This window comes from Pomacea canaliculata, linkage group LG13, assembly GCF_003073045.1.
Source record: "Pomacea canaliculata isolate SZHN2017 linkage group LG13, ASM307304v1, whole genome shotgun sequence".
In the NCBI taxonomy this organism is placed as follows: domain Eukaryota; kingdom Metazoa; phylum Mollusca; class Gastropoda; order Architaenioglossa; family Ampullariidae; genus Pomacea; species Pomacea canaliculata.
Window position 1 is genome coordinate 17,032,919 of NC_037602.1, and position 25,296 is coordinate 17,058,214.

Consider the following 25,296-nt stretch of genomic DNA (forward strand, 5'->3'; position numbering starts at 1 on the left):
ATTTTATCTGAAAGTTGGGCGGCCAGAGCAAATTGAGATGATTGAACATGCCAATTGCGTTATGGAGGAGAGAAAGAATCGTTAACGAAATGCTACAAAGACAAATAAAGGAAAGCGATTGTGGAAATAAGGAAATGTAAAAAATGGCAGATATAATAGTTCTTGTGCAAAATCCTTCTCTTTCTTTCGTCACATCACTCATGCTCTAAGCGCTCCACATAGATAACATCATCTAGAGACGAAACGTCAATTTGTTTGGTAGATATCGTTTTTAGATTATTAGAATTTATTAGCAATTTAATTGTTTGCATTTTAAATGTTGTTGTTGATCACAACAGCTTTGGATGGATAATTTCACTCACGTAGTGGAAGTTATTTAAAATACAAAACGTCATTTTGTTTGGCAGATACAAACATTTTAAGAATTTGCGAGCAGTTTTTAATTTTGAAATTGTGTTTTTAAAGACAACAAATTAGAATATGTGATTTCACTTATATGTAAGCCACTGGATGGTGCGTCATTGATTACTTTATTGCTTGGTATGAGTATGAGCTTTTGAACTTTGCACTTCTCTTTTTAAAAAAAAAAAAAAAAAAAAAAACTAATTTAACTAATTCCAGATGAATTGTACGTAAAGGCTTTGATCTCCAAACCCAAATTTCTGTTGCAATTTTCTCAGTCCTTCGTGTAATGTGGAGTGTGAGACTAAATAATTAGTAGAAACAGTTTTTTTTAATCACAAGAAACTTTGTAACGTTTATTAACTTTTAAAAGGCATTTGATTTAGTTATTACAAAAGTGTTTTGGAAGACCTCAGAAAAGAATATACTGAAGGCTAAGATGTATCATGCTATTGAAGAAATGTAGAAAATCTTGTGAGAAAAGATTTGGTAGGGACATGTCAGAATCCTATTTGTGTTTTACAGGTTTCAAGATTTAAAACAAGCAGTTATAATCAATTTTTACGAAAGAAGCATATAAAAACAAATAACTAGACAAGCCTCTTGTCTGTCTCCGAAGGTGCGAAGCATAGTTTAAACCCCGCAAACATTGTTTTATGTTGCTTCACCCTGGAGCATCTTTGCCAATGCTTTGAAACTACAGCCCCAGGGGTAAAGCTACATCCGTGGTGTCTGAACACTACTTTATAACTATTGAGAAAGGATGCTTATCTTCCCTAGGGCAACGACTAAACCTTGCTTCGTAACTACGGTCCCATGAACCTGCTGCTGTACCGAGTCCATAAACGTCTGAAGTAAGCTTAAGTTGAGTCGTGTGATGCGTCCTTAAGGCTTCTGTAACGAGGAACATGTTTGACATCAGAAGCTGTCTCTGGTGACACCCTAGTGTCAAAGAATGCACGATGTAACTCTTAATGTTCATCAATAATAGCAAGGGTAGAGCATCTGATACAAAACTTAATTTCAGCACGATACGTTTGCTTTGATTAAAATCCGTTTTCACCAAACACTAGCGAGCATTTATAGCTTCTGGCGAGTAAGAGACCCGAGTCGAATTTCACAGTTTCCAACTGCCTTCTTGATTGAAACATTTTTTTTTTTTTTTATCTTACGTGACTTCTTCTCCCCATCCTCTCCGTGTTTGTCAAGTACGGTATTCGCCGCCTTCTTTCTTGGCGAGCTACTACTACTACTGCACCCAAAAAAATTTCATTTTGTGTCTACAAGAGCAAGGTAAAGAATCTGAGACAAAAATTAAATCTTAGAGTGATTCGTTTGGTTTGATTAAAATCCGTTTTCACTTAACACTAGCAGGCATTTCTTGCTTTGGGCGAGTAGGAGACTAGGGTCGAATTTCACTGTTTCTAAATACTTTCGTGATTGCAGCTTGTTTTTCTTAAGCGACTTTTCTACATCCTTCTTTTTTGATTATTCGAAGGTATAATAAAAAAAAGGTGACTATAAAAGGCCCATGTTACACATAAAACTTAATTGCTATGCTTGAATCGTTTCCATGCGTTTTTTGATCACCTCTTCCGAAGGTAATTTAAGTGCAATACAAACATGAAGGCAAAAAAAAAAAAAAACAACAACAAACAAACAAAAAAAAAAAAAAAAAAACGAATGCCATATCTTATAAAAAAATTATAACTGTGTTTTGAGTGGGAGTGTGTTTTGGTTGAAACCTTACCAACCGCCAGTTCCAATGAAATGTGGAGGAAATATTCTTTTTCATATTTTTGCCCCAAAAACATGTTTACATGTATGCTTATTTTCTCAGTTTTGAGAAGTCAACGCCGAAAAAAATTTGATATACGTATACTATGCAGAACAAAGGTAGACAAAGTCGTGATTTGATATGGTACCGACGAGAGAGAGAGAAAGAGAAGGGGGCAAGAGTACATCAGAGACAGCGAGTAAAAGAGAGAAAGTGAAGAAAAGGAAGGAGCAGAAAAGAGGTGGAGGAAATTGGTGTTTTACGCCGAGCCATCAACTAAGGCTATACCACGGCAAAACAACCAGCCTTGTAAACAGATGCCCCATGCAAAGAAAGAACAGCGTGCCCGACATGAGACCTGAACCCAGGACATCAAATCCTCACTGCGTTGGTGACAGGCGCTAAACGTTGCGCCGCCGGACTTGTCAGGAGCAGAGAGAGTGAGAAACAGATAGACAGGGAGGAAGCTATGGATGAGAAAGAAAACCATGTTCCCGTTGTTGAATATGACTATGAGCTGTCAAGTTAGGGACGAGAAACCAAGAGTACAAGTATCAAACAAATTAATCTGGAGAGCACTGGAAAGTTAATACAACACACAGATGTTCTAAGTTTGTTACAGAAGAAGTGAATTAATTGATTTAGTTTATTAGAAAAATGCAGGTTAACTGACCTAACTACTGATGTCAACGAATCCACAGCCACAGCTTATAGCGAAATAAACTAATTATTGGAAAATAATTGTGGGTGAATCTTTAAGGTGTATTCACCTGGCTGGCTGGCTGGCTGGCTGGTTGGTTGGTTGGTTGGTTGGCTGGCTGGCTGGCTGGCTGGCTGGTTGGTTGGTTGGTTGGTTGGTTGGTTGGTTGGTTGGTTGGTTGGTTGGTTGGTTGGTTGGTTGGTTGGTTGGTTGGTTGGTTGGTTGGTTGGTTGGTTGGTTGGAACTAATGTTTCTGTTTGCTAGAGGTGAACCTGAGAGGAAGGCGATGCGAAACGAGAGAAAGAGAGAAAAAAGCCTTATTTTACTGAATTGTCATGTGTGCCTTGTGGTTGATTCGGGTTTTGGAGTTTCTCTAACGGTTTGGCTTTGCTCACGTCTGCGTTGATCAGATTTGGACACTGCATGGTTGGGTGAGGTTTGAATATCAATAGTTGTTGCTGCCTGCAGGGGACTTCATTCCACTCTCGGCTGCCATCTGACTCAGAGGAAACCAACTCAACAACATCGTCAACATCCTTGTTTCCTAATTAACATATTAAAAGGAAAAACAGCTGTAGCCTGCATATCACTTTTATTACATTTCCGAACATAGATGTCAACTGATAAATTATGCCATTTTATTTATTTCTGCTTTAAACAAATTCGCGGGAAGTTGGGGGACTGTACTAGGAAAAGGAATACATCATCATCATGCAGCAGAATAAAATCTCAGGGTACTCAGGATTCCTCGTGTGTGTGTGTGTGTGCTATTTATGTATAGAGAGAAGCAGAGAGAAAGAGAGTACATGTATTTGTATAAATTGTTATGATTTAAATGAAGGTGAATGATTTTGTAAGACGCATTTGAATGAAGCCGTCTCTAATCATTCGTATAGCGCTCAAGGTACTGACATCAGGAAGACCAAAGCCAGTGTGTCTGCTGGACTTAATAAGCTTTATTTGTCAACAGATTTTATATTCACAGGATAAAAACAAACGTAGATGTATTTATATATAAATGCGCATAAGAAACTGCAAAGGAATCACATGTCATCTGGAATAGTTCATCGTTCAGCAAATGGGCAGGAAATATGTCGCTGTGCTAGTTGGCATCAAAATATTAAAGCTCAAGCCAAGGTGTATACAACTAAAAGTACTTAAAGTGTTTAGAACTTCAAAAAAAAAATCTTGGACGAAATGGTTATACAGCAATCCTCCGCCTGGGGTCACGGAGGTCGGGTTAAGAAAGTTACCCTGAGGTGAGCAACGAAGAATGTGAAAGTGTTGACAAGATGTTGGTGTCAGAGAGTGCATGGTCACGGCGGTGGGGTACACAAATGTTCTCAATGCCTCTTGTTTTTGGCAAAAATGACAAAAATCATCATCGTCCCCAACATTCTGTCCTTCCGTTTCATCACCATCATCATCTTAAATAAAACCGGTTCCCTGACTGAGTAAACACATAAGTATTTCACCTAGACGTACAACAAACATCAAACAAGTCAGGAAAATGGTAAATCAATGGGTTGTTTTTTTTAAAAAATGCAAAACTGGAGATCAAAATCCTGGCAGACCATTTTATAAAAAAGATGTGGATCGGTTCGAGGGAGGACAGTCCCAACAGTCCTACTTTTGGCGCGTGGAAGAATTGGTACAGGGGGTGACAGGGCTGCGGTCGGAACAAAAGTTGCGGAAATCATTCAAAGGGTCGCCGAGTCCATGCCAGTCACAATCGTCTTTTTCATTTTCTTGAGTCACATCATTGTTGCAAAGTAAAATATAAACATTCTTCTCTCAATCTTTCGTTCCTTCATTCTTTATTTGAGTCGTTCCTTTACTCTTTCTTTCCCTCGTCATTCTCTCAACCTTGTTTCATTTACAAACTCATAAAAAAAGCGCGCACGCACACACGCACACACACACACACATACACATTCATCTCTCTGTGATGACAACCAGATTTACAGCATGTACCTCATGTTTACAACTGTAAAAGCGGTATTTCATGCGTAAAGCTCATCAAAACGCATCAAACGCCTATATGTGATTATATTTATCTAAATATTTACACTCACTAACACAACTATCAGAATAATCATTCCCTTCGTTTCAAACACTGCCTCCACAGTGTGACATCACCATCATTACCAACAACGACAACAACAATATCTATTTCTGTGCCTTTTGCCCCCTTCCTCCATCCCTGTTTGTCTGTCTGTCTGTCTGTCTGTCTGTCTGTCTGTCTGTCTGTCTGTCTGTCTGTCTGTCTGTCTGTCTGTCTGTCTGTCTGTCTGTCTGTCTGTCTGTCTGTCTGTCTGTGCCCCTTGACATTCGTCTGCTGTCTTTTCATAATCTTTCATCTTTCCGAGAAGACACTCTTTTTTTCTTCTTGACGAAGACCCACACAGGTAATCGTTAATAATCTGTTGATCTTCATTATTAGTCGATCAAACCAACGATCTCCCATTCGAGCTAAAAATAACCATTCGAACTAAAAATAACCCAAAAGTCATCCCAAACAATAAATCAACGCGTTGTCTCGGCTACACCCGAGGTTGAACCTTTTTTGCCGACGTCTCATTACATGATAATTATATCTTTGCATGAACTGATTTTTAAAAATTGTAAAGTGTATATTGTCTTTAACCCTCTTCATCGGGGTAGCATCGTGTCCTTGAACCCGCAGTCACGTGCCGCGGTCAGCATACTGCACGAGAAGCTGTGCAGAGCATCATGGGCCTCTGCAAAACATCATCATCAGCATCAGCATCGGTTTTTCATTCATGTATGTTTGTCTGTATAAATGTATATAAATGAGTTTTTTCATTTAGGTTTGTATGTTTGGATATTATAAAATTATTATAAAATTCTAAGAAACTTTAAGGAAAGTGATATCGGCTCACGAGGAGTAGGTGAGTAATAACTTACAAATCCCTAACGGTCGAGGATTTTACAAAGAAATAATTAAAGAAAATCACAGGATAGACAAAAAACATACCCTTTAGCTTTTGTTGAAGGGAGAAGCGAACCTTTCTTTCTTGCTCTAGCTCGCTGGTCAGAGTTTCTGTGGAAATGTGAGTTTTTGAAATCATTAGGGGCATGACAGAACCAAACGACTTATTAACAGTTCATCTAATCGAAGTTTAAACGTGGTTATTCTGAAAAACAGAAAGTTATAATTCGTGAATAAATTACTGGCATGGAGAAGCGAGAGAGAAAGAGAGGAAGAGAGAGAGGGAGAGGGGGAGAATAAAAAAATTGGTAAGAAGAAAGGAATAAGAAAAAAATCCCGCCAACCTCTTAGCACTTCCAGCTGCCTGGCCATCTGATCCCTGAAGGCTTTTTCTCGGCTCACTTCCTCTTGAAAGGTTTCTGAAAAAAGATACAACAGCAGACTTGTCCTCAAGAAGCCCTTCGCTGTTCCTAAACTACCTTTTCATTGAAAACTTGTACATAATTAACTCTCTCTCTCTCCCCTTGCTTATTTCTATCCATTAATTCTCTTCCAGGTGCATCCCAGGCAGTAACCACTTAGTTTGGAGTTTTAGTTAAATTATTTTTTTTCTTCTGCTCGTATTCCAGTTATTGGTAGATCATCTTCAAAGATTTTTGTTTTCTTTCTGTATTCGTTCATCATGAATTTTTTCCTCTCACCTTTTAACAGACTGACTTCCTTCTCTCTTCTCTTCCGGTAACAAAGTTCTTTCTTTAGAGAATGACACAGTTCTTCTGGAAAAATAAAATGAACATTTCCAGTTAGCAAAGTTTTCTTTGGTGGTAGTTTCAGCAAGATCTATAACATGACCTCTAGCTTGCATGATTTATCTTGAAACAATTTTCTTAACGACTATCTAAGGTTTTGTTGAAGATATCATTTCCCATGGGTGACCAATCTTTCTTTCCTGTGATAACTGCTTGGAAATAAGACCATGAGGTAGGGTGAAAAGATTTAACGCTTTGGGGAATTGCCCCTTCCCAACTGCACCATCCAAACAGCCAACAGAACAACAAACGAACAAACGAACACATGTACGTCTCTGCGAGTAATAAAGGCAACAACAAACGGGTGGACATTTTGCTGAAAGGTATTTTCTCTGCTAGTGTGTTTCACACATCCAAGACAAAGCCTCACCTTTGGACATGGCAAGTAACGGATTGTCCTCATTCTCAGCGTCTCCCTCGGATTCATCTGTAAAGGTTTCGTTTCAAATATTAGTTTACTGAAAATTCAACCAGAGCTAAACATCCAGGTTATAAAAAAAGAAAGAAGTGTTATAATTAAAAGCCTTAAAGCTGCTTATTCAGGAAACGACTAACTAACCCTGTCATTGTCTTCAAAACCCTTCACATTATCGAGAGATTGGTGGGAGAGAGAAAGAAGAATGAAAAAGGTACACGGGTGGACAGTTTCATCTCCAGTTAGCAGTTCGTGGGAAATGCCAATTCGTAGATCAACCACTCTACCTGACATGCCGGAATCGTCGGCTGCCGTGCCGGGTATTCCATTGTCGCGCAAGGTCGATCTCTTCAGGCTCATTTACCCTGGATTTCGTTTCTGTTTCCTGTAACGAACATTTTGGTTTCATTTTCGGTTTCTTTTCTGATTCTTTGTACAAACAAAATAAAAGTAAATAAATTGAATAGTATTCAAGTCTCTCTAGCAATAGACCTTGCACCCACCTCGCTCCACGTTTCCGCAGACGTCGAGTCCTTGGGGACGTCCACACATTCGGGTTTGGGATCCTCCGTGTGGTCGTCCACGTTGGTGTTTTCGTCGGCCGTCTCTGTCGCAGCCGCAGTGACGACGTGGTTGTCGGCGTTGGGCCAGCTCCTCGTTCCTTCCTCAGCTCCCTTCTCCTCTATCACCTGGTCCTCGCGCAGTTTGTCATCTCCTTCCTCGAAGCTGCTTCGGCGATCGCCGCTCCTGCCCCGTCCTTCCGGCGAGTCCTTCTGGCTCAGATCCTCGGCGGTGCAGCAGTCGTCGTCAGTCACATCGATCTCCTCGTTGTCCTCCTCGTCGACGACTCTTTCTTCCTCTTCATCGTCCTCGTCGTCCTCGTCGACGTACATGCTGTGGTCGTCCTCGTGGGGGTGGCGGTGCTGCGTCCGACTGGTCTGAACGCGGACAGCCTGTCGCTCAGAACGGATCCCTGCCGATAGTGAGGGACATGATGTCCGTTTGGGGCATTCATGCTGAACGAATCCTTCCGCGGCCGCTTTCGTTCGCTGACACCGTCGTCCGAGGAGGACCTCTCCCCGGGCTCGCCCCTCCCCTCAATACCTCCTCCCAGACACTCGTTGAGCGGTCCTTCGCTGGGAGCCTTGGCGATCGAGGGAGGATACATACTTCTGAGGCCTGGTCCCAGAGGGCGAGGGAGTCCAAACGCCTTGTCCCAGAAAGCGTCCAGGTTCGAGAAAGGCAGTGGGGTGCGTCCCAGCCAGGGAGCAGACATGGGGGCTACTCCCCCTTTAAGGATGGGTGGGTGCTCTGCTGCTGCCACCACCCCGTCCTTGCCCCCCGCGGCGGCAGAGGGAGGAAACCCGAAGCACAGGGACTGCGAGGTGTTGACTGAGACGAACGGGTAGGATGGCTTCGGACCCGGCCCGTACCACGGGTAGGGTGAGAAGTGATTGGAGAACGGGTGTTTGTTGGTCACCTGCATCTCGCCACTGTTGCTGCTGCTGTTCACCTTGCTGGACTTCTTGTTCAAGTCGGCAGTCATGGGTGGCTCCGATCGAGGGCAGCTGGAACCTGCAGACAGTCCACAAGGGAGCCCTTCAGAACAGACATAAACACCATCTGGAATCGCTCGCTTAGCTTGGACAATGGAGCTAAATAATTTATCCTGGAAGTAATTATTTATTCTGTATGTAATGCATCATGAATATGACAACAAGTCCCAAATGCAATATCCTATCCTGCATGTAATCATTTATTCATTGTGTGATAATTTATTCCGTAATTCGTCATCTTATAATAATTTTTATCCTCCTAGTAATTTTGTATCCTCCTGTAATTCTTTATCCTTGTATGAATTCATCATAAATGTAACAGCTGATTGTATATTCTATAATCTTTCATTGGTCATGATAATAATTTATCTTGTATTAATGCACTGTTCTGAATACAATACATTATTCTGGATGAATGCATTTCCATCGCGCATGTAATACAATCTTCATTATCATCTTCACTATCAAAAGTGTTTCAGGTTATTATTGTATTTAATATAAGTTGTGATTATGAGTTTTGATGTTACTGAACAGTTTCTTAACATGGCGTGCTTTCAATATAAATAATAATAATAATAATAATAATAATAATAATAATAATAATAATAATAATAATAAATTCACAGTGAATATAATATATGAAAGGGGTGGGCTGTACCCTTTCGTGAAAGTTGAAGCAATAAAAAGAAAAGCATCATGTCTCACTGGATCTGGAGGTGGAGAATATCCTCTTTCTTGTCCCGCCATTGAACATGGCTTTGACATCTTCCCAAAGGTGAACTTCGTTCTCCATGTCGGAGGCAGCGAGCTTGAGATGTCGTCGCCACGAGTTGAAGTTGGCGGCATCAGGATGGTGGTACTTGGCCTCCGCCGTGCGGTGGAAGTGGAAGATGAACTTGTTGGGGGAGAAGTACACGCTGCAGAAGCCGCACTTGATGCACTTGGCGCGGGAGCTGTTGTAGCGGGCAGGCTCGAAATATCCATGACAACCCCATCCGCACTCGTGGTACACCTTCAGGAAAAAAAAGAATGCAAATTGAAAGCGCCTCTAAGTAAATTTATTTTTAACTTAATCTTCCATACAGTTAGAACAAGACAACGATTAAATGTAGTAGATAACTTGAAACTACAAATCCATCTTTACAAAGGCTATAATCGAATTTTTTTTCTCATGCTAGTATCTATATTTCCTAATCGATTGAGCAAATTACTCAAACTCAAATACAAACTGTTCAGGTTCCTCTAACGATGCTGTGTCGTCTTCTAAATCGTAATGGTGAACGGTGCGGTCTGTGGACTGAATTCTTTTCCTCCAACAAGGGGAGTGCGGTCTAATTTCGTGAAATATGGAAGAAAGGTCAGCCCGCCCATTGCCTCACTCGCTCCCGCTTCCTCATCTTGCATGTCACAGTCAATATTCGCAAACATTGAAGTGCATCACTGCTGATCCATAGCCCTTCACACAGGCGGCCTGTGGGGAACATTACATGTGTCTACCGTGGTGCAGAACTTGCACACCATGGTGCAGAATGTGAAGGTTTATGCATGTGTGTAGCTGGGTATGTATCGATGAATATTCTCCTTTTCGTGAATGTTTATTCTGGTTGTCTGAATATCCAGATATTATCCATACATCAGACGCGAGTTATCCGAGTATTTGATAAATACCGAAGATCTGCCAGCTTACCAGTAAGTGGAAAGCCATTGGAGTTGGAAAATCAACGATAGAACAAGAACAACAACAAATAACAACATAAAAAAAACAAAAAAAACAAAACAAAACAAAAAAAACAATAACAAAACAAAAGTAAAAACAAAAAGTTAAAAACAAACAAACAAACAAACAAACAAACAACCAAAACAACAAAAGTAACTTCAAAAGAAGTGAGTTACCTGGAAAGCGAAGCCCTCGGGAAGTTTGGGAGGTTCCGAGTCCTCGAGGAAGGACTTGACGAGACGTTCGGCCTCGCGCTTGGTGATCATGCCACAGCGGCGGGAGGAGACAGGCATGGCGCCTGCCCTCCGCAGAATCTCTAGCTGCACCGGGGTGCACTGCACGCACGTGATGCCCAGCGCCACGCGGCGGTTGTGGATCTCGTTGTAGCTGTAGTCCTTCAGCAAGGTGTTGGAGATCTGAGCCAGGCACAGTCGTTCCTTGTTGTCGATGTTGAGGGAGACGATGGGCACGCCGTGGAGGTTCACAGTCGACACCTGGTTCTGGCGACCGGTCGGACACGCGGTGGCCGGCGGGGTCAACCCGGCAGAGCGCCGTCCATCGGCGCCGTCACCCAGACTCCAGTCCTCGGGGGACCGGGGGCTCTCGGTCCGTTGCGAGGGTGTTGGTGGGGATTGCAGGGCATGGTCGTAATGTTGAGGAAGAACTGCTGGATCTTGGGCACCCCGAGGGCCCCCGGAGGCGTCCATGTCGTTGGGCTATCGCTGTTGAAGAACATTTATCATCAGTTGTGTTCTCGCTGTGTGGAAACATCTTTAATGGACTCGAACATAATTGTAAATATTGTCCACAATTTTATTATTCGGGCCAGACTTCCTAGCTTCCTGTGTATCTAAATCTGGCTGGTGGCTGTGTTGAAGACTATCAGGTGGTTAACTGTCTAACTCGAATGTATCATTGGATGATTCCATTGATGACTGTACTATATATACAGTGGTACCTCGGCACTCGACCATGATCCGCTCTGGAAGGCTGGTCGAGTGTCGATGATCCCCCACCCCTAATCAAAAATAATGTAGACTTATTTAATTATTTACAGCACTCACCAAAAGCTAACTACGTTGGATTATTCAAAGTATTTTATAACAAGGGATATATAAAAAGAGGGGTTTATTTTTAATTTTTTAAATTGAAAAATAAAATTTTATCATTACAGTGCTATAAATTTAAAACTAACAATTTTATTTTGTGACACGTTTTACTTCTTTCGCTACATCAGCTGTTTTAAAGGCCTCTTAATGTTTCAGTATTGCCGATAATGTCGATTTTATAATGCCATACAAAATGGATGTCATACATGAATGGCTAATTATGACAAGTTTATGCCACTCTCATACTTGGCAATAAGTTTGGATTGTTTTGTTTGTTTGTTCTTAATGTGCAAAGGACTCTTTGTTTCATTCACCTCGAAGAGTCACGGGTAAGCATGAGGTCTCATGTAGGTTTTAGCTCGATGGTCGAGTGTCGAGCGAAGTGGTCGAGCACCGAAATAGAATTTTCTCGAAAATATCGGTCGAGCATGGAGTAGATGCAGAGCCGCGATATCAACCATACTGTCTGTCATGAGCAAGTCAAACATATCGTTCAATGAGCCCATTGACATGAGACTGTACACGCCATGGCCGAGGCAAACATCTTTAGACGACTCCATTGATGGCGAGACATTTGTGTACGCTCATCTGTCACGTGGTGAGTCCATTGATGAACACACCTGCCAGGTCTTCACTCTCAGCAAAACCAATTCCGCTCGTCTAATTATGGAAGAAATGATTAAAGGAAGAGAGAGAGAGAGGTAAATATTTTACATATTGTCACGGGTCACATTATTTATTTACATGGCAAATATGACCGGCATGCGTCACGTGACGAAGAAAGAAAGAAAAGTATTCTCCAGCCTTGACAACGTCAAATGTAAGGAATAAAAATCCTTACCACCTTTTTTTTCAAACCATAAAAGGCGAAGAAAAGATGAAGGGTGGGCGCGTGGGAAGGATGGATGGGAGGAGGGGCGGTGGGGTAGGGGAGCTGAAGTGGAAAGCAGAGGATGGTGAGTGAAGAGAAACGCGCTTTACACAGGGACACACCCATTGACACGGTCGATGCCGTGTGCCAGGCGATAATTTGCCAGAGAAAGACTGCAGATTTACACCTTAGTGTAAATACGAAAAAACAATTTTCCTCGTTTTTCAGCCGCGGCATTTACTGCGTGCAGGGGCGCGCGCGCCTGGCATCGATCCGGCATGCACCGCTTGTCAGCACTTGCTTGCACCGCCAACACACGTGCATCGCGTGCGTACAACTCGCATTTCTGACTGTCAAACAAGTGCTCGACCGAGAGATCAACCAACAGGTTTATTTACTCATGTATTTCTTTGTTTACTTTTTCAGATTTCATCAAGTATTAGTTATTTTGCGTCTTTTTCCATCCATTATTAGCTGCTGCAATTTTTTATCCCCGCTCTTTCTAAGTTTTAATTAGTGCGGTTGGTCAGTCTTGTTTATTCATAAAATAAACTGATATAATAACCTCATTCGACAATCAGACAAATATTGTTCTTATCTCCCTCCTTCCTGTCGTTGTTGTTGTCTTTTTATCCTCAGTATATTAACTAAAAGATGTGGACGATGCCATGTCTTAACAAGTTGTGATGGGAAGATAGTTGTGTCAAGTGATGAAAACAGACTGCAAGCCCGGGACTAGCTCGCCAATTAGTGTCTCTCATTCAAAACTGATCTTTGCCGGAACACAGGTTCGTGCCCCTGGAATCTCGACCATCAAGGCATTGCGCGCACCCTGGCGGCGACGTCTGCTCGCGCAGCTGCTGGAGCTGCCATCGACTTGCAGTCATCAGTCGCCATCGCCAAGCACGGCAGATTCTTGCCCAGTGCCGGTTGTTAAGTGGTTATCTCAACAAAAAAAAAAAAGAAAAAGTAAATAAAAGAAAGAAAAGAAAAAAGTATCGATACCGAAACCGTATCGAGTACCCGCCAGAATTCACCCACCCGACTTTGTCCGCATCACCACCCCACATCACCGTTACGCACAAATAAATTACAAGCGAAACGGTTAATCTTTCGAGAGAGATCGTCAAGCCCTCAAATCTGAACACGTCCGGTCAGTTTTCTATTTGACCCGCCCTGTGCTTTTCTGTCTGCAACCTTCCCGATAGGGTGCGTGTGATGATGAAGAGGCCGGGTGGGATGAGGATGGAACTTCCGAAACTGGCTTTACATAACATTCAACACAACATGTCTCCCTCGGAGTAAGAACTGCTTTCACAGTGTATCCTTCTGAGTTCTGCACTTTGTTTTAGTTAATTTATTAATCCAACTCATCATGTATTTATTTTCATTCATTAACTTATTATATTTATCAGTAGTAACTATATTTTGGTTTTTTTTTTCTTTTCGATAAACGACAACCAAAAACAGCGGTTTATAAAAACTAATTGTTGAATGATGTGAGGATGACACTGACAGGTTCCTTTTGAGAGTTCTGACACATGACACACCTACTTTGGAATCACTAAAACTACATCTGAGGAATTTTCGAATGGTATTCTAACAACATTTTAATCTTTTCGTCAAATGCTCTACATGAACTGTAAACCACTCACTCCACATATGAGCTGAACATAGTTCAGCATCTTATCTCGACATGTAAATGGTCGTGTTAATTAGCTTAATAATAATAATGTAATGAATAATGGGCGCTGTTAATGACCAGTAATGAATGAACAACATCAGACAGTGGACGGTAGGCACACTGAACAACATAAAGATGAAGTACAAGAGTAGAACTTAAAGCAATTATTTGCTAAGATTCTGTCCAAATCAGTAATATCAGCAATTTTTTGTTTGTTTGTGTTGTTTTGTTTTTACCGGTCGCGATATCACGTTCATATTAGACACATCTAGCTCGCCAGTCGATTGTATGTTCCAAACTCAAAAAAGAGATTTGCAAATGCGAAGAAGGTGAGATCATTTAATCCCAAGCTAAGGTTGAGATCCCTCGACATCTCACCACAAACTTGACATTTCTTCGTCTGAAGCCAACGTAGAAATCATGTGTGAAATTTTTTAGTGTATATACAATAGAAGAGAATCTTTTCTCATGAGAAAAATTTGTTTAATTATTTACGTGAAAAGGATAATAAAAAGTGTTAGTATAAAAAAATTGTGTGTGCGAGAGAGAGAGAGAGAGAAGAAATGCATCACTGGGTTATCGGTTACGTTTGTAATATATAATAATAATATAATAATATTATTATTATTGTATAGCGCATACTCACTCTCGTAATGGCCATGCTTCAAACAAGAATGAGACATTGACAACAGGGACAGCACTCAAGGGAAGGAAGAATAAACAACAGTACTGACGACAAATAGAAGACAAGTAAAAAAAACACAAAAGAGGAATCAAGTAACAAAACCTGAGAGTATCGAGATTGTGCGGAGGAAGACGAGTAGGAAAGTAGCAATAAGTGGAAAGGTTGGGGTGAGCAAGGACTTGCACTACTCCAGGTAGAGGTGTGTTTTCAGATCACATGTACAAGATGCAATTGTGGGTATGTGGCGGGTGTGGAAATGGAGAAAATGCAATTGTTTTGCTGCATAGTAACTAAAGAAAAAAAAATCCTCTTTGACATGAGGATCGTGTTTCCCGGAGGATATTTCTTGATGAAAGACCAGCAAAAAGGAGCCGCTGGAATCATTCCAGGTTTAAATTGTCTCTGATGACATTTATTAATAAGGAAAGAACAGTAAAGTGTCTAAACAAGAAATCGTAAATAGACTATTAGGATAGCATCTGGATTAATGAAATTCCATTCCACATGTATCATGGAAGGTGATGGAGGGAGACGAGCTGCGAAGAGGGGGAGGGAGACAGAGAAAGATGAAGAGAGAGAGAGAGATGCAGTTGATGCCCTGCATGTAAAGGCCATGACCTGCATCCTTAATTAACTGGCCCATTCTGTTTGAGCTGTTCAAACAGATTAAGATGTTGTCACGTGTCCATATTATGCAAGATAATTAGAAGCTCGTCGTGTCCTCCAGCTCAGGGCTGAAGTAGGGAGCTTTAATGTCTCATTAATTTAACATTGGCAGCAGGGGACAGGGGACTGAAAACTGAGCTGTACATGTGTCTGGCAGTCTGTCTGTAGGTCGGGTGGCGTGTTGGTGTGTTGTTCTTGCTTGCCAGCTTGACTGCTTTCCTTAGGAGGCACCCAGGCATGCAGATGAACAGAGGAATAAAACAAAGGAAGAAAGGATATTCTTGTGCCAGACTGTTTGTGCATGCAAATTTTTCTTCGCTTATTAATGTGTTCAAAGTTCTCTTGTTTCCTTTTCTTCCCATATCTTTTTCTTATAATTCATTTATTTATCCGTTTGCTCGTTTATTTTATCTTAATTTTTTTATTCATTTCTTTCTTTTGTTCATTGGCTTTTACTTTTCTTTTCTTTTATTCCCGTTGTGTGTCTTCAATCAGTGATCCATCTTCTACCAGTCTACCTCCTCCATCTCCTCCTGACATTCCTACGAAACTATATCCACTTGCGGCTCATTTCGAAAACGGCCAATTTCAAGTGATCGCTATTAAAATAAATAAAAACAAAAATATTCCTCTTAATGTTTATTTTCTCCTTCATCAAAACGTCACCTGACACTCGGCATGCGCAGCTGTTAACCTCCGTGTTGAATGACACCATAACCTTAATGTCAGCATTAATTAACTGCTGAAAACAGAAGGCTCCCCGCCAAAAGTGTAGCCAATCCCTGATAGCTGGGGAGGAAAAAAATGGGAGGTGGAGATGTGGGTGAGGAGGATGTGTTGCGGAGCATGGCATCCAGGGAATCGCCGGAAGATGGTTTCAAAATTTTTAACACCTTGAATGATTAGGTTTATTTTATGGAGATTTTCACCTTCAGGCCAGGAGAGAAAAAGCTGCTAAAAGTTGTTTAAATAATAAATATAGAGGGCGGGCTTTGTTTTGTGATATGTGACTGTGAATATTATAGATAAAATGTTGTCAGTCTGTATTTGTGTTTTTGAATTTTTATTGAAAAATATTAAATTTCTTCTTCTCACATTTGTGTGTATGTGTTTTGTGTGTGTGTGTGTGTATTTGTGTGTGTGTGTGTGTGTGTATTGTGTGTGTGTCCGTGCATGTTAGACCATCATGCAAACCTCGCATCATGAAGTTCTTCTCCGTGGAAAGGCAGTCCTCGCTAGCTCAGCTGGTAGTGGCGACAAGTTCGTCAGCAGACGAGATCGATGAGTGGCGCGCCGACCGAAGGAGAGACAGAAACAAGAGGGTTTTGTGTCACAGGGGCGGCCATACCCAGGGTGTTGTATCCCTTGTTTTGAAAAGCCCGTACCCGAGTGGCGACGATGCCATATGTTCCAGACGCCCCGACAAGGGCGATCGCTCCAAGAGCGGGGATGGGAGGCGGGTGGGGCTGGGTGGGGTTGTGTGGAGGGGGGGAGAAAACGGTTGGGGAGGGGGTGATAATTTCAGCATGGCCGGAAGACAAAGAGATGCTGTGATTAAGCCAGACCAGCATTCATAGCGTACGGTGCGCGCGCAATCTGCTGACGACAAGAGCGAAAAGGTCGACACGCGCTGTGACAGACCCCCACCAGATGGCGCTGCTGGAGCGAGAGGCGGTGAAAGCAAAGAGAGATGACTTTTTTTTGTGGAGGGTTAGCCTTATAGGCTCCGTGTCTGTGTCTAACCACTTTCAATTGAGCTTTTGTTTTTGGTCGTGAAGAGAACTGTGTTGGGGGAAAGGATTGCGTGATTCACAGTTCTTGCACATCTCTGTGTTTCTTTCTACCGAGTCCTTTTGCTACCACCCCACCCCTACTTTCGTTCTCTCTTCTTCTAAGCCTGAATTAACGCCGGAAGTACGTTTCCACCGTCATTCCAGAAGCAGAAGAGAAGCTGAAGCATAGTCGGAAACTATAACACTGTTCGCCGCAGTGTCACCGCAGTAACTGATCGTGGATGACGTTTGACCCTTGGTACTCTAGGTCACTAGCCAGATGCCCATTGCTTCTGGATTAGACAGGTCTGAAGAATTCACTCTGTGGTCAGTTCCTCTGAGCCACATTCACAGTCCAAAATTCTCATCCTTTCACTTTTTTTAAGCCTTAAGTGGCCGGGTACATAAATGCTGCTTTGGCTTTTTAGATATAAGTTGAAGTGGTCTTGCTGAGAGGTTTTTGTGTGTTTTTCGGGGTTTTTTCCCCCCAAGAGAGCCTTGAGTTATTTTAGTCAGCGAAAGTTTACTTTTGTGGATACTAAGCACCCTGTTTTGGCTAGCAAAAACAAACACTGTAAAACATTTTAAAATGATAAATAGCTTATTAAAAAATTAACGGAGGTAATAAAAAAAAAAAACAACAACAACAACAAAAACCAACAACAACAAAAAACCCAATGGTATATTTCAAGAAAACGCAAAAGAGGTGTAATATATAACAAGATAGATGTGATAAAATACACAAAAATACAAAATCATTTCAAAACCGGTTTTTTAATCGACAAAGTGGGTGAAGTTATAAGGTTATGTTTTTAGTAGCGCCCCTACTATAATTTTATTCTAGGTGGAAGAAGAAAAATGACAGTGACAGTATAACTTAATCAAAGCACAAGAGAAAAACGGTTAATGATTGATTGATATTATTCTCTTTCTCTATCTCTCTCACATACACACACACGCGCGCGCAAGCACGCACATACACAATCTTTACACCACCTCTCCGCCAATGTCTTTTATTTAATAAAACCAAATTACCCTCGTTTTTTAATAACCTAGCTCCAATGCGTAGTTGAGACACAAACGCATAGAAAGAAAGTTCCTGCATGATAAAAGAACTGATCCTGAATAATCAGTGGCGTCAGCCAGACCTGACCTCTGCATGGCACACGACAATTCGCGAAATAAACTCTGCTGATGTGTGTGTGTGAGAGAGAGAGGCTGAAACAATCTCTTGTGCACAGACAGAAGCTGCACAGACACGCGTGACATTTTCTTGCGATGCCAGCCACCCCTTGGTCACGTGACTGCATCACGAACTGTGTCAGACTTCTCGTCTAACAGTCATGTAGCAAACGTACCCACGTGACATCACCCCGCTTACCTAACTCTCCCCCCCACCGCAATTCCCCTTCCACCACTCCCAAAACACACCTACCTCCAAATGGGGTCCACTTACTTTTTTTAATTGTTACCATAGCAACGACCACAACAGCCAGCCACTCCACTATCATACCTTAGCAACAATCGAAACAGACTTTGAGGTCAGGTTTTTTTTTTTTTAAGAGGCAATCAAACGCAGCCAGCCAGACAGACAGCCATCAGGACTTCTTTGCGTGCCAGCCTCTCAACCTGGCGATATTCTTGACTGTAGTACACACGACATCCACCCCACTCCTCCCCACTCCACCCTACCGTAGAAAGCTGATGCCATCTTCTTCCAAAAAGCAAATTATCACTAAAGGTCTTCAGGAGTAGTGTTTTCAATACAATGCCAACCAAAGTCAAGTAAGTAAGCCTGATGCCAGGGATCCAGAAGCTGGTGGGTGAAGACGTTTGCCTCGTCATGTCTGCAGCCGGAGGGAAAGTTAGAATCTTATCCATCGCTGCCTGCCAACGAACTTTGGGCTTCACCTAATCAAAATCCTCAGTACACTTACATCACTAAACAGAATGAGCCTTTCTTTACTTCTTTTGACTTCAAATAAAGTGGCAGCCATCGCGGTCGCTGGTGACTTCACGAGGTTCACGTCTTCACCGCGATGTCGCTGTTTGAAGAGTGAACACGACTCAGGGAAGTCTCGAGCAGCAACACCTTGCACACCTGACACTTAACTCATCCAGTGATTTTTCCACACACAAAAATCTATACTCGTGCACACCTTCAGCATTCCAGTTCGACTGTCGGGAGCAGGAAAATATTCGAACGCAAAAAGGAACGAAGGAAGGAAAAAGACATCTCATCTCCAGAGATGTCACCTCACTTCCAATCCAGCAAATAAGTCACGCGGCAAGAAATCGGAGCCCGGAACCAACGTCATGTGACCAAATACAATCAGGACGGCTGCTAGATGAAAGAGGGAAATTGGAGAAATTAGCTTGCTGCTTCCGCTACCGGGTTGTACACGTTCAAGAAATTTGCCTCGCAAGCTGAGGCATCGACAGAACAGAAATTAATTACTCTCCCTCCCTCCATCCACACACACACACACCCGGCTACCACAGCCTCCATCACTTCTGTCATAATTGCCGGCGCTCGTGATGATCTGATTAAAATGCGATTATTTCTCTTAGTGAGAGGTCTTGCTTCCACTGTACACGAGCCGAGCCAAGGTTGTGTGTACTCTAATCGCAGGAACTGTACTGCGTGCACGCATGCGCACCGCGAGACCTTTGCTCGGTGGGTAGGCGGGTGGCGGCGGACGGGTAGAGGATGGAAATAAAGGGAGGGCACGTCGATGGCGTTCCGGTACTAGCGACATCTTGACGTTGAGGCGGAACATCGCTCGAGGCATCAAAAAAATCAAAAAATGAAGAAAGAAAATTTGTGCGGGTGACAGATTTGAGGAGCTGGCATCGTGCAAATCGGTTTGTTGAGGGCCGGGCGTTAATCTTTTCTTCCCAACACCTACCCGCGCAGCTGCAAGTCCAATATTTCCTGTGAAAGACAGTTTAACAGGTATTATAATGACAGGGTCCCGTAATCTGAATGGGGAAGTCAGCAGTAAGTGGTCCATCGTGTCTAGAGAATGGAACGCCATCCCTCGCTACCTTTTACTTCCCCTGATAAATTAATTATCTCTAAGCTGTGTTAGCAGGGGCTGTGGGGAAGAAGAAAGGAACGTTTTACAGAAAAAGATCATAAACAGGTGATTTTCTGCCCTTGAGTCGAACTTACTGACCCCAGCACTCACCCTTCCCTGAATTTTTGATTTTCTTTATATTTTTTTTTTCGTCTCCTTTTATTCTTACTCTTCTTCTCGTCTTTCTGTTTTCTTCATTATAATACATGTACTAAAATCGAGAGCCGTTCAAACAATAAATTTTCAGTCATGCTTTCAACCTTCTCGCCCTTTCGTTACTGTCACCACTACGACGCTCCGACGTCCACGTCATCGTGTAACTGCCATCACGAGCAGGCATCGTAGCAACACATCATTCAAGTGGAACCGCTGCCGGATTGCCCTTAAGACGTTTTCGATCAAACAAAAATGAGTTCCTCGTGAGCCTTGGCTTTGAGAGAAAATAGACACAATAGTCGATACCAGCCCCTACGGAAGGAGTTGTAGTGATGGTGATGGTGATGGTGGAGTGAATGTTTTGGAGTTTCTTCTCATTATGTACATTTTCCATGTGTTACATGTTTTGTCGTCTTTAGTGCCACCTGCACAAAGGCTTTGAGCTTACATCTGGTCATTAAAAAATAAATTAAAATATATTATTAAACATGATGATTTTTTTTTTAAAGTTCTCAGTGGAAGTGGGAACCTTGTAAAAGGGAAACTAAGTCTTTTCACTCAATGATGCAGCCAGCTGGGGAAAGATCAGGGAAAGACTATCTCAAGTTATCCCGCTTTCCGATATTCGCTTTACACTTTCGTCGACACCTATAGGGAGTCCCGTCAACCTTTCGTTCGTTGCCGTGTGAGGTATTACAGACCACACTCAGCTTTTTGTGAGGAGGGTTGCCCATCTCCTCTCCATCTCGTTGCTTCAATGTCCACAACTGTCTGTGGAGTCAGGTACCCGTTCCCCATGGCTGGGTGGTCTGAGGCGAAGTCCTTGGCCACGTGGGTGTCATAGCTGCGCGCCTTGAGGTTCAGATGCCATGTGTCTTACTGCTTGGCCATGGACTATCCGTCCTCCTGTTTCCAGAAACTGTCGTCAGAGATGTTAGCGAGGGTGTGGACTGTGGAGTAATGTGATTTCGTGCGGCAAGTGTAGCGCTTAACTCAATTTCCCAGAGCAGCACTGGTTTCACAAGACTGGGTATAGTTAATTTCAATGTACTCCATCAAATCTGAGTGACTAACACCGTTCCTTTCACGGGGCACGACCACCGACGACGACGACTCCTCGAGGAAAGTACATTAATCTTCGTATGCTTCTTCTCCCGAAACTTTCACAAGACAATGTTCGTTATTGAAAGCACTGCCAACAATTTGGAGTTTAACCTCATGTCTGCCACTGGTGGGTCTTTAAGTGGCATGCCTACCTGCTTAGTGCTCGGAGTTCGTTTTAAACTAAAACACCTGTCCGTGGCGGCGGGTTTATAGACAGGTTTTCTTCAAAAAATTTTCTCCATTTGGCAACCATCCTTGACTTTGTCTATTTAGAAGAAGAAGGGGGGATGGAACCTTGCAGAGATTGCTGCTGTATTGGAAAAATTTTAGTCCAAAGGGCAAAGTGCGATAGGCCGTGAAATCGTTGTACATTTTGATGTCGGCAAATTGCTGAAAGAAGTGGGACAACCTTGTCAATCTTTCTCTCAGAGTCGAAACCCTCCTACTAAGCATCAGGTAGGACAGGTAGGAACTTCATCATCTATTTATAGACACTGACTCGTATCATTTGTCAACAGGCGGTGACCTGGAAACCATGCAACTATTGAAACAATAATGGAGAAGTCATTATGAAGTGAGCTATACATTATTATACATCTCAGGCCAAGGTAATTTCCTTCTGTGCTGCCCTCTTTTTAAAAGGCAATTTGTTGAATGTTTGGAGGCACGCTTAAAGCAATATAGGTTTTTGTGGGTTTTTTTCAAACACGAGTTCGAATTGACTGGTCAAAGCATTTTCAGACTCGCCATGTCAGACATTGTCAGAAAAAAAGGTCTTCTAATTTTCCTGTAGGCCCTGTGTTGATAAACAATGACAATACATGCTAAAACAATGTATAAAATGTTTGATCTCCTTTTTTTTCTTTTCAAATTTCTTCGCTCTCCTTTTTTTATTTGTCTTATAATTTTGAGCATTATTCCTGATAAAGTCAAATAAGGTAAACCGATAACTGTGACAGTAAAGAGAACGAAATCTTACAAGATACAAAGAAAGTGAGAAAGAAAAAAAAAAAAAGAAAGAAAGTCCTAACAGAGCACTTCAGTGTATGCGTGCGTGCGTGCGTGCGTGCGTGCGTGCGTGCTCTAATTACCTGTACGTCCTCCCTCCTACGTTCCAGACTCTGGTTAATTCAGAGACGCGAGAACAAACAGCAACGAGAGCGGCGATCGTTAGAAATTAATTCCTGTTACCCATGACCGAAAACAAATTGAGTTACCATGGGAACGAAAAAGAAACAATTTGAGCATCGCATCGCGGGTTCCTTGGCCTGCAAGTAAATGAAAAGAAAGTGATCACTGCTGGAGGCTGTCAGCTCGCTAAGCAACCCTCGTTTACTCCGGTTACATCCATCAACTGCACTTTGACTGACATCGATGAAGAGAACTCGAGAGCGGAGAGAAGATTGGTTAAACTATGCCAAGTGAAATGAGATTAAGGATTCCTGGAGAGAACAGTGGCGATTTATCACCTGAGACAGGTTCGGAGGGCGAGGCGAGGAGGAAGGGGGGGGAGAGAGAGAAGAGATAGAAGGAGAGACAAAGAGAGGGGGAAAGGCATGGAGACAGAGTGGGTTTTCGTGTGTATAGTTGAGTGAGTGTGTGGGTGATTGTGTGGTGGGCAGGAGGGGATATACCCAGCAGTGTTGTTTCGCTGTAATCTACCTTTCTGTCCGTCGGAGATATTGCTAAGCTATTTGTGTGATGAAGGCCGAGAGCTAGCGAAAATCATCAACTGAAGTGACTTTTAATCCATTATTTCCCATGTTCCCATTTATCTTCTTTTCCTGAGATGCCCGCAGGCGCGTGAGCTTGCACACACATACACACACAGGCACGCGAGCTGCAAATATGTGTAAGATATCTTTGGGATAATGGATGTAAGATTTAGTAATGATTAGAACTAAATGGCGAGGAAAGGTATTGGGATACAAACACCATCGGTCACCTCAGCATTTCATTTGTACAGCTTCTAATCACAATCAGGCAAAACAATTATGATCGGACTATAATTGTATCTTCATAAGTCCTCTCAATAATTCGTCGTGGTCATCCTCATCCTCATCATCCTCATCATCATCATGATGGATGTCGCAGGCCTTAAGAGTGAAGAAACGAGCAGTAGAGAGCCCTTGTAATAAGTGACAGACTTGAGACAGGATTTTCACCTTCATTTTTCTTTCTCACACACACACACTCGCGCGCCGAGGTTCAAGACAGAAGTAAAGGAAGACCACCACGCCTCCAGTCATCCTGCCAGCAATTTAACCCCTATTCGAGGGTTTTCCTTTATTCGCTGATTAAACATAATAACAAACTTCTCTCTTTAACTGATCTGTAAGACACATTTAACAGTTGATTTTACCTCATTAGTAAACCAAACTTCGTTAACAAAGTCCGACAACTAGGCAGAAATCGGTTGCATGAATCCAGGTATGCACTGTACCCGGATAAACGTCTTGTTAGCCACACTGGGGAGCTAGCAAGTACTCGGATTACTCACAAATACGCAAGGCACCCGATAAGTAAGTGGTGATTTGACCAGCTAAAAAAGCAACCAATCGTGAAGAATTCAAAGGCAGCAACCAGTCACCAACAGTAACGATCAACAACTAACGCAGCAACTCCTCAAAGAAAGAAAATAAAATAAAAAAAAAAATTTTTTTTCGCCTCCTCTAACCATCTTCCATTACCATCTCCTCTTCTGCAATTCTGTATTTGATTGAAATACGATATCTAGAGACTATACCTGGAGTAAGGCGTTGGATTGCGTTCAGTTCTCGACAAGTTAAAAAAATAATTAAAGTATTGTCGATGTCTACCTCAACAGATAGCCAAACAGATAGTTTTGGGATGGACAGATGTTTATTATTTTGAGGGCGACAAGAGATCCAGAAGTTAAGTGCTCCAAATGTCACACCTGTCAGGGCTCGGTTTCAGCAGGTGAGAAAATAGCATGATGAAAATATTGAAAACACCGGATGTGAAGTCATAAATTTTGAACAGTGAAATGTCATCCGTCCTCATCGAGATTCTCACCTGCCGTGTGCTTATTTTATGCACGAACATCGTATCACCATAAACCTTACGAATAATTCCATTAATTGCTTGAAATCCATTTAGAGTGATTACATTTTCTTCGATAAACACTTATCGATTTTTTTTTTCAAAGAGACGGAATAGGAGGAGGAGCTGAGCAGTGTTGGAGGGGAGAGAGAGAGAGAAGAGTGACGGACTGGAAGGACAGATGATATGAGTGCTTACCTGCGTTGCTTCGCTTGGGCTGCTCGCTGAGATGTTGACAGGTGAGCAGTTCGGGATCCTCGTCAGCAGATGCGGAGCTTTGTCACTGGATCCTTCACCAGATCGTGTCTCTGACCACCACCACGGCCATCAAAAAAACTCACACGAAACAGTCCCCCGAAAAATATTCACCACAGTTGAATTAACTTGAAATGTTATAAAACCTTAACAACAATAACAGCAGCATTGGCAGACATTAAAGCTTCACACCCAAATGCAGTCATTGGAAAAATATTTTTCTTAAAAAAAAACGTGATTGGGAGGAAAAAAAAAGAAGAAAAAAATATGTATATCAGCTGATGTTGTGTTCAATGACCGTAGCGATCACAGTCGTGTGTCCCACGCAGCAGACGACGCCACCAGTTCCAGAGGAAACATGCCGATGCTGCAGCCTGCAGGCAGACTGATCAGTAAACTCCCTTCGCCATGCAGGCGGCCAGCACGTGAATGTCCCTTTCCTCCGACAGCTGCTTCCTCGCCCCCGTGCCAACCACTTGCGCCTATAAATGTAATATTCATAATTAATAACGCCTGCCGCGA

At 42.4% G+C, this 25,296-nt stretch overlaps 1 protein-coding gene across 1 annotated transcript; it reads right to left on the bottom strand.

Annotated features, from left to right (window-relative positions):
* Positions 1–3,817: 3,817 nt before the first annotated feature.
* Positions 3,818–25,014, bottom strand: LOC112554492 (SKI family transcriptional corepressor 1-like). Its single transcript, XM_025222274.1, has 10 exons — positions 24,718–25,014; positions 10,506–11,051; positions 9,318–9,624; positions 7,872–8,655; positions 7,344–7,414; positions 7,012–7,068; positions 6,534–6,608; positions 6,177–6,251; positions 5,878–5,943; positions 3,818–5,620 (listed from the first exon to the last, which is right to left on the bottom strand). Exons 2-10 carry the CDS (start codon positions 11,034–11,036, stop codon positions 5,532–5,534), a joined length of 2,055 nt encoding a protein of 684 aa, XP_025078059.1. The 5' UTR covers positions 11,037–11,051; positions 24,718–25,014; the 3' UTR covers positions 3,818–5,531.
* Positions 25,015–25,296: the final 282 nt, after the last annotated feature.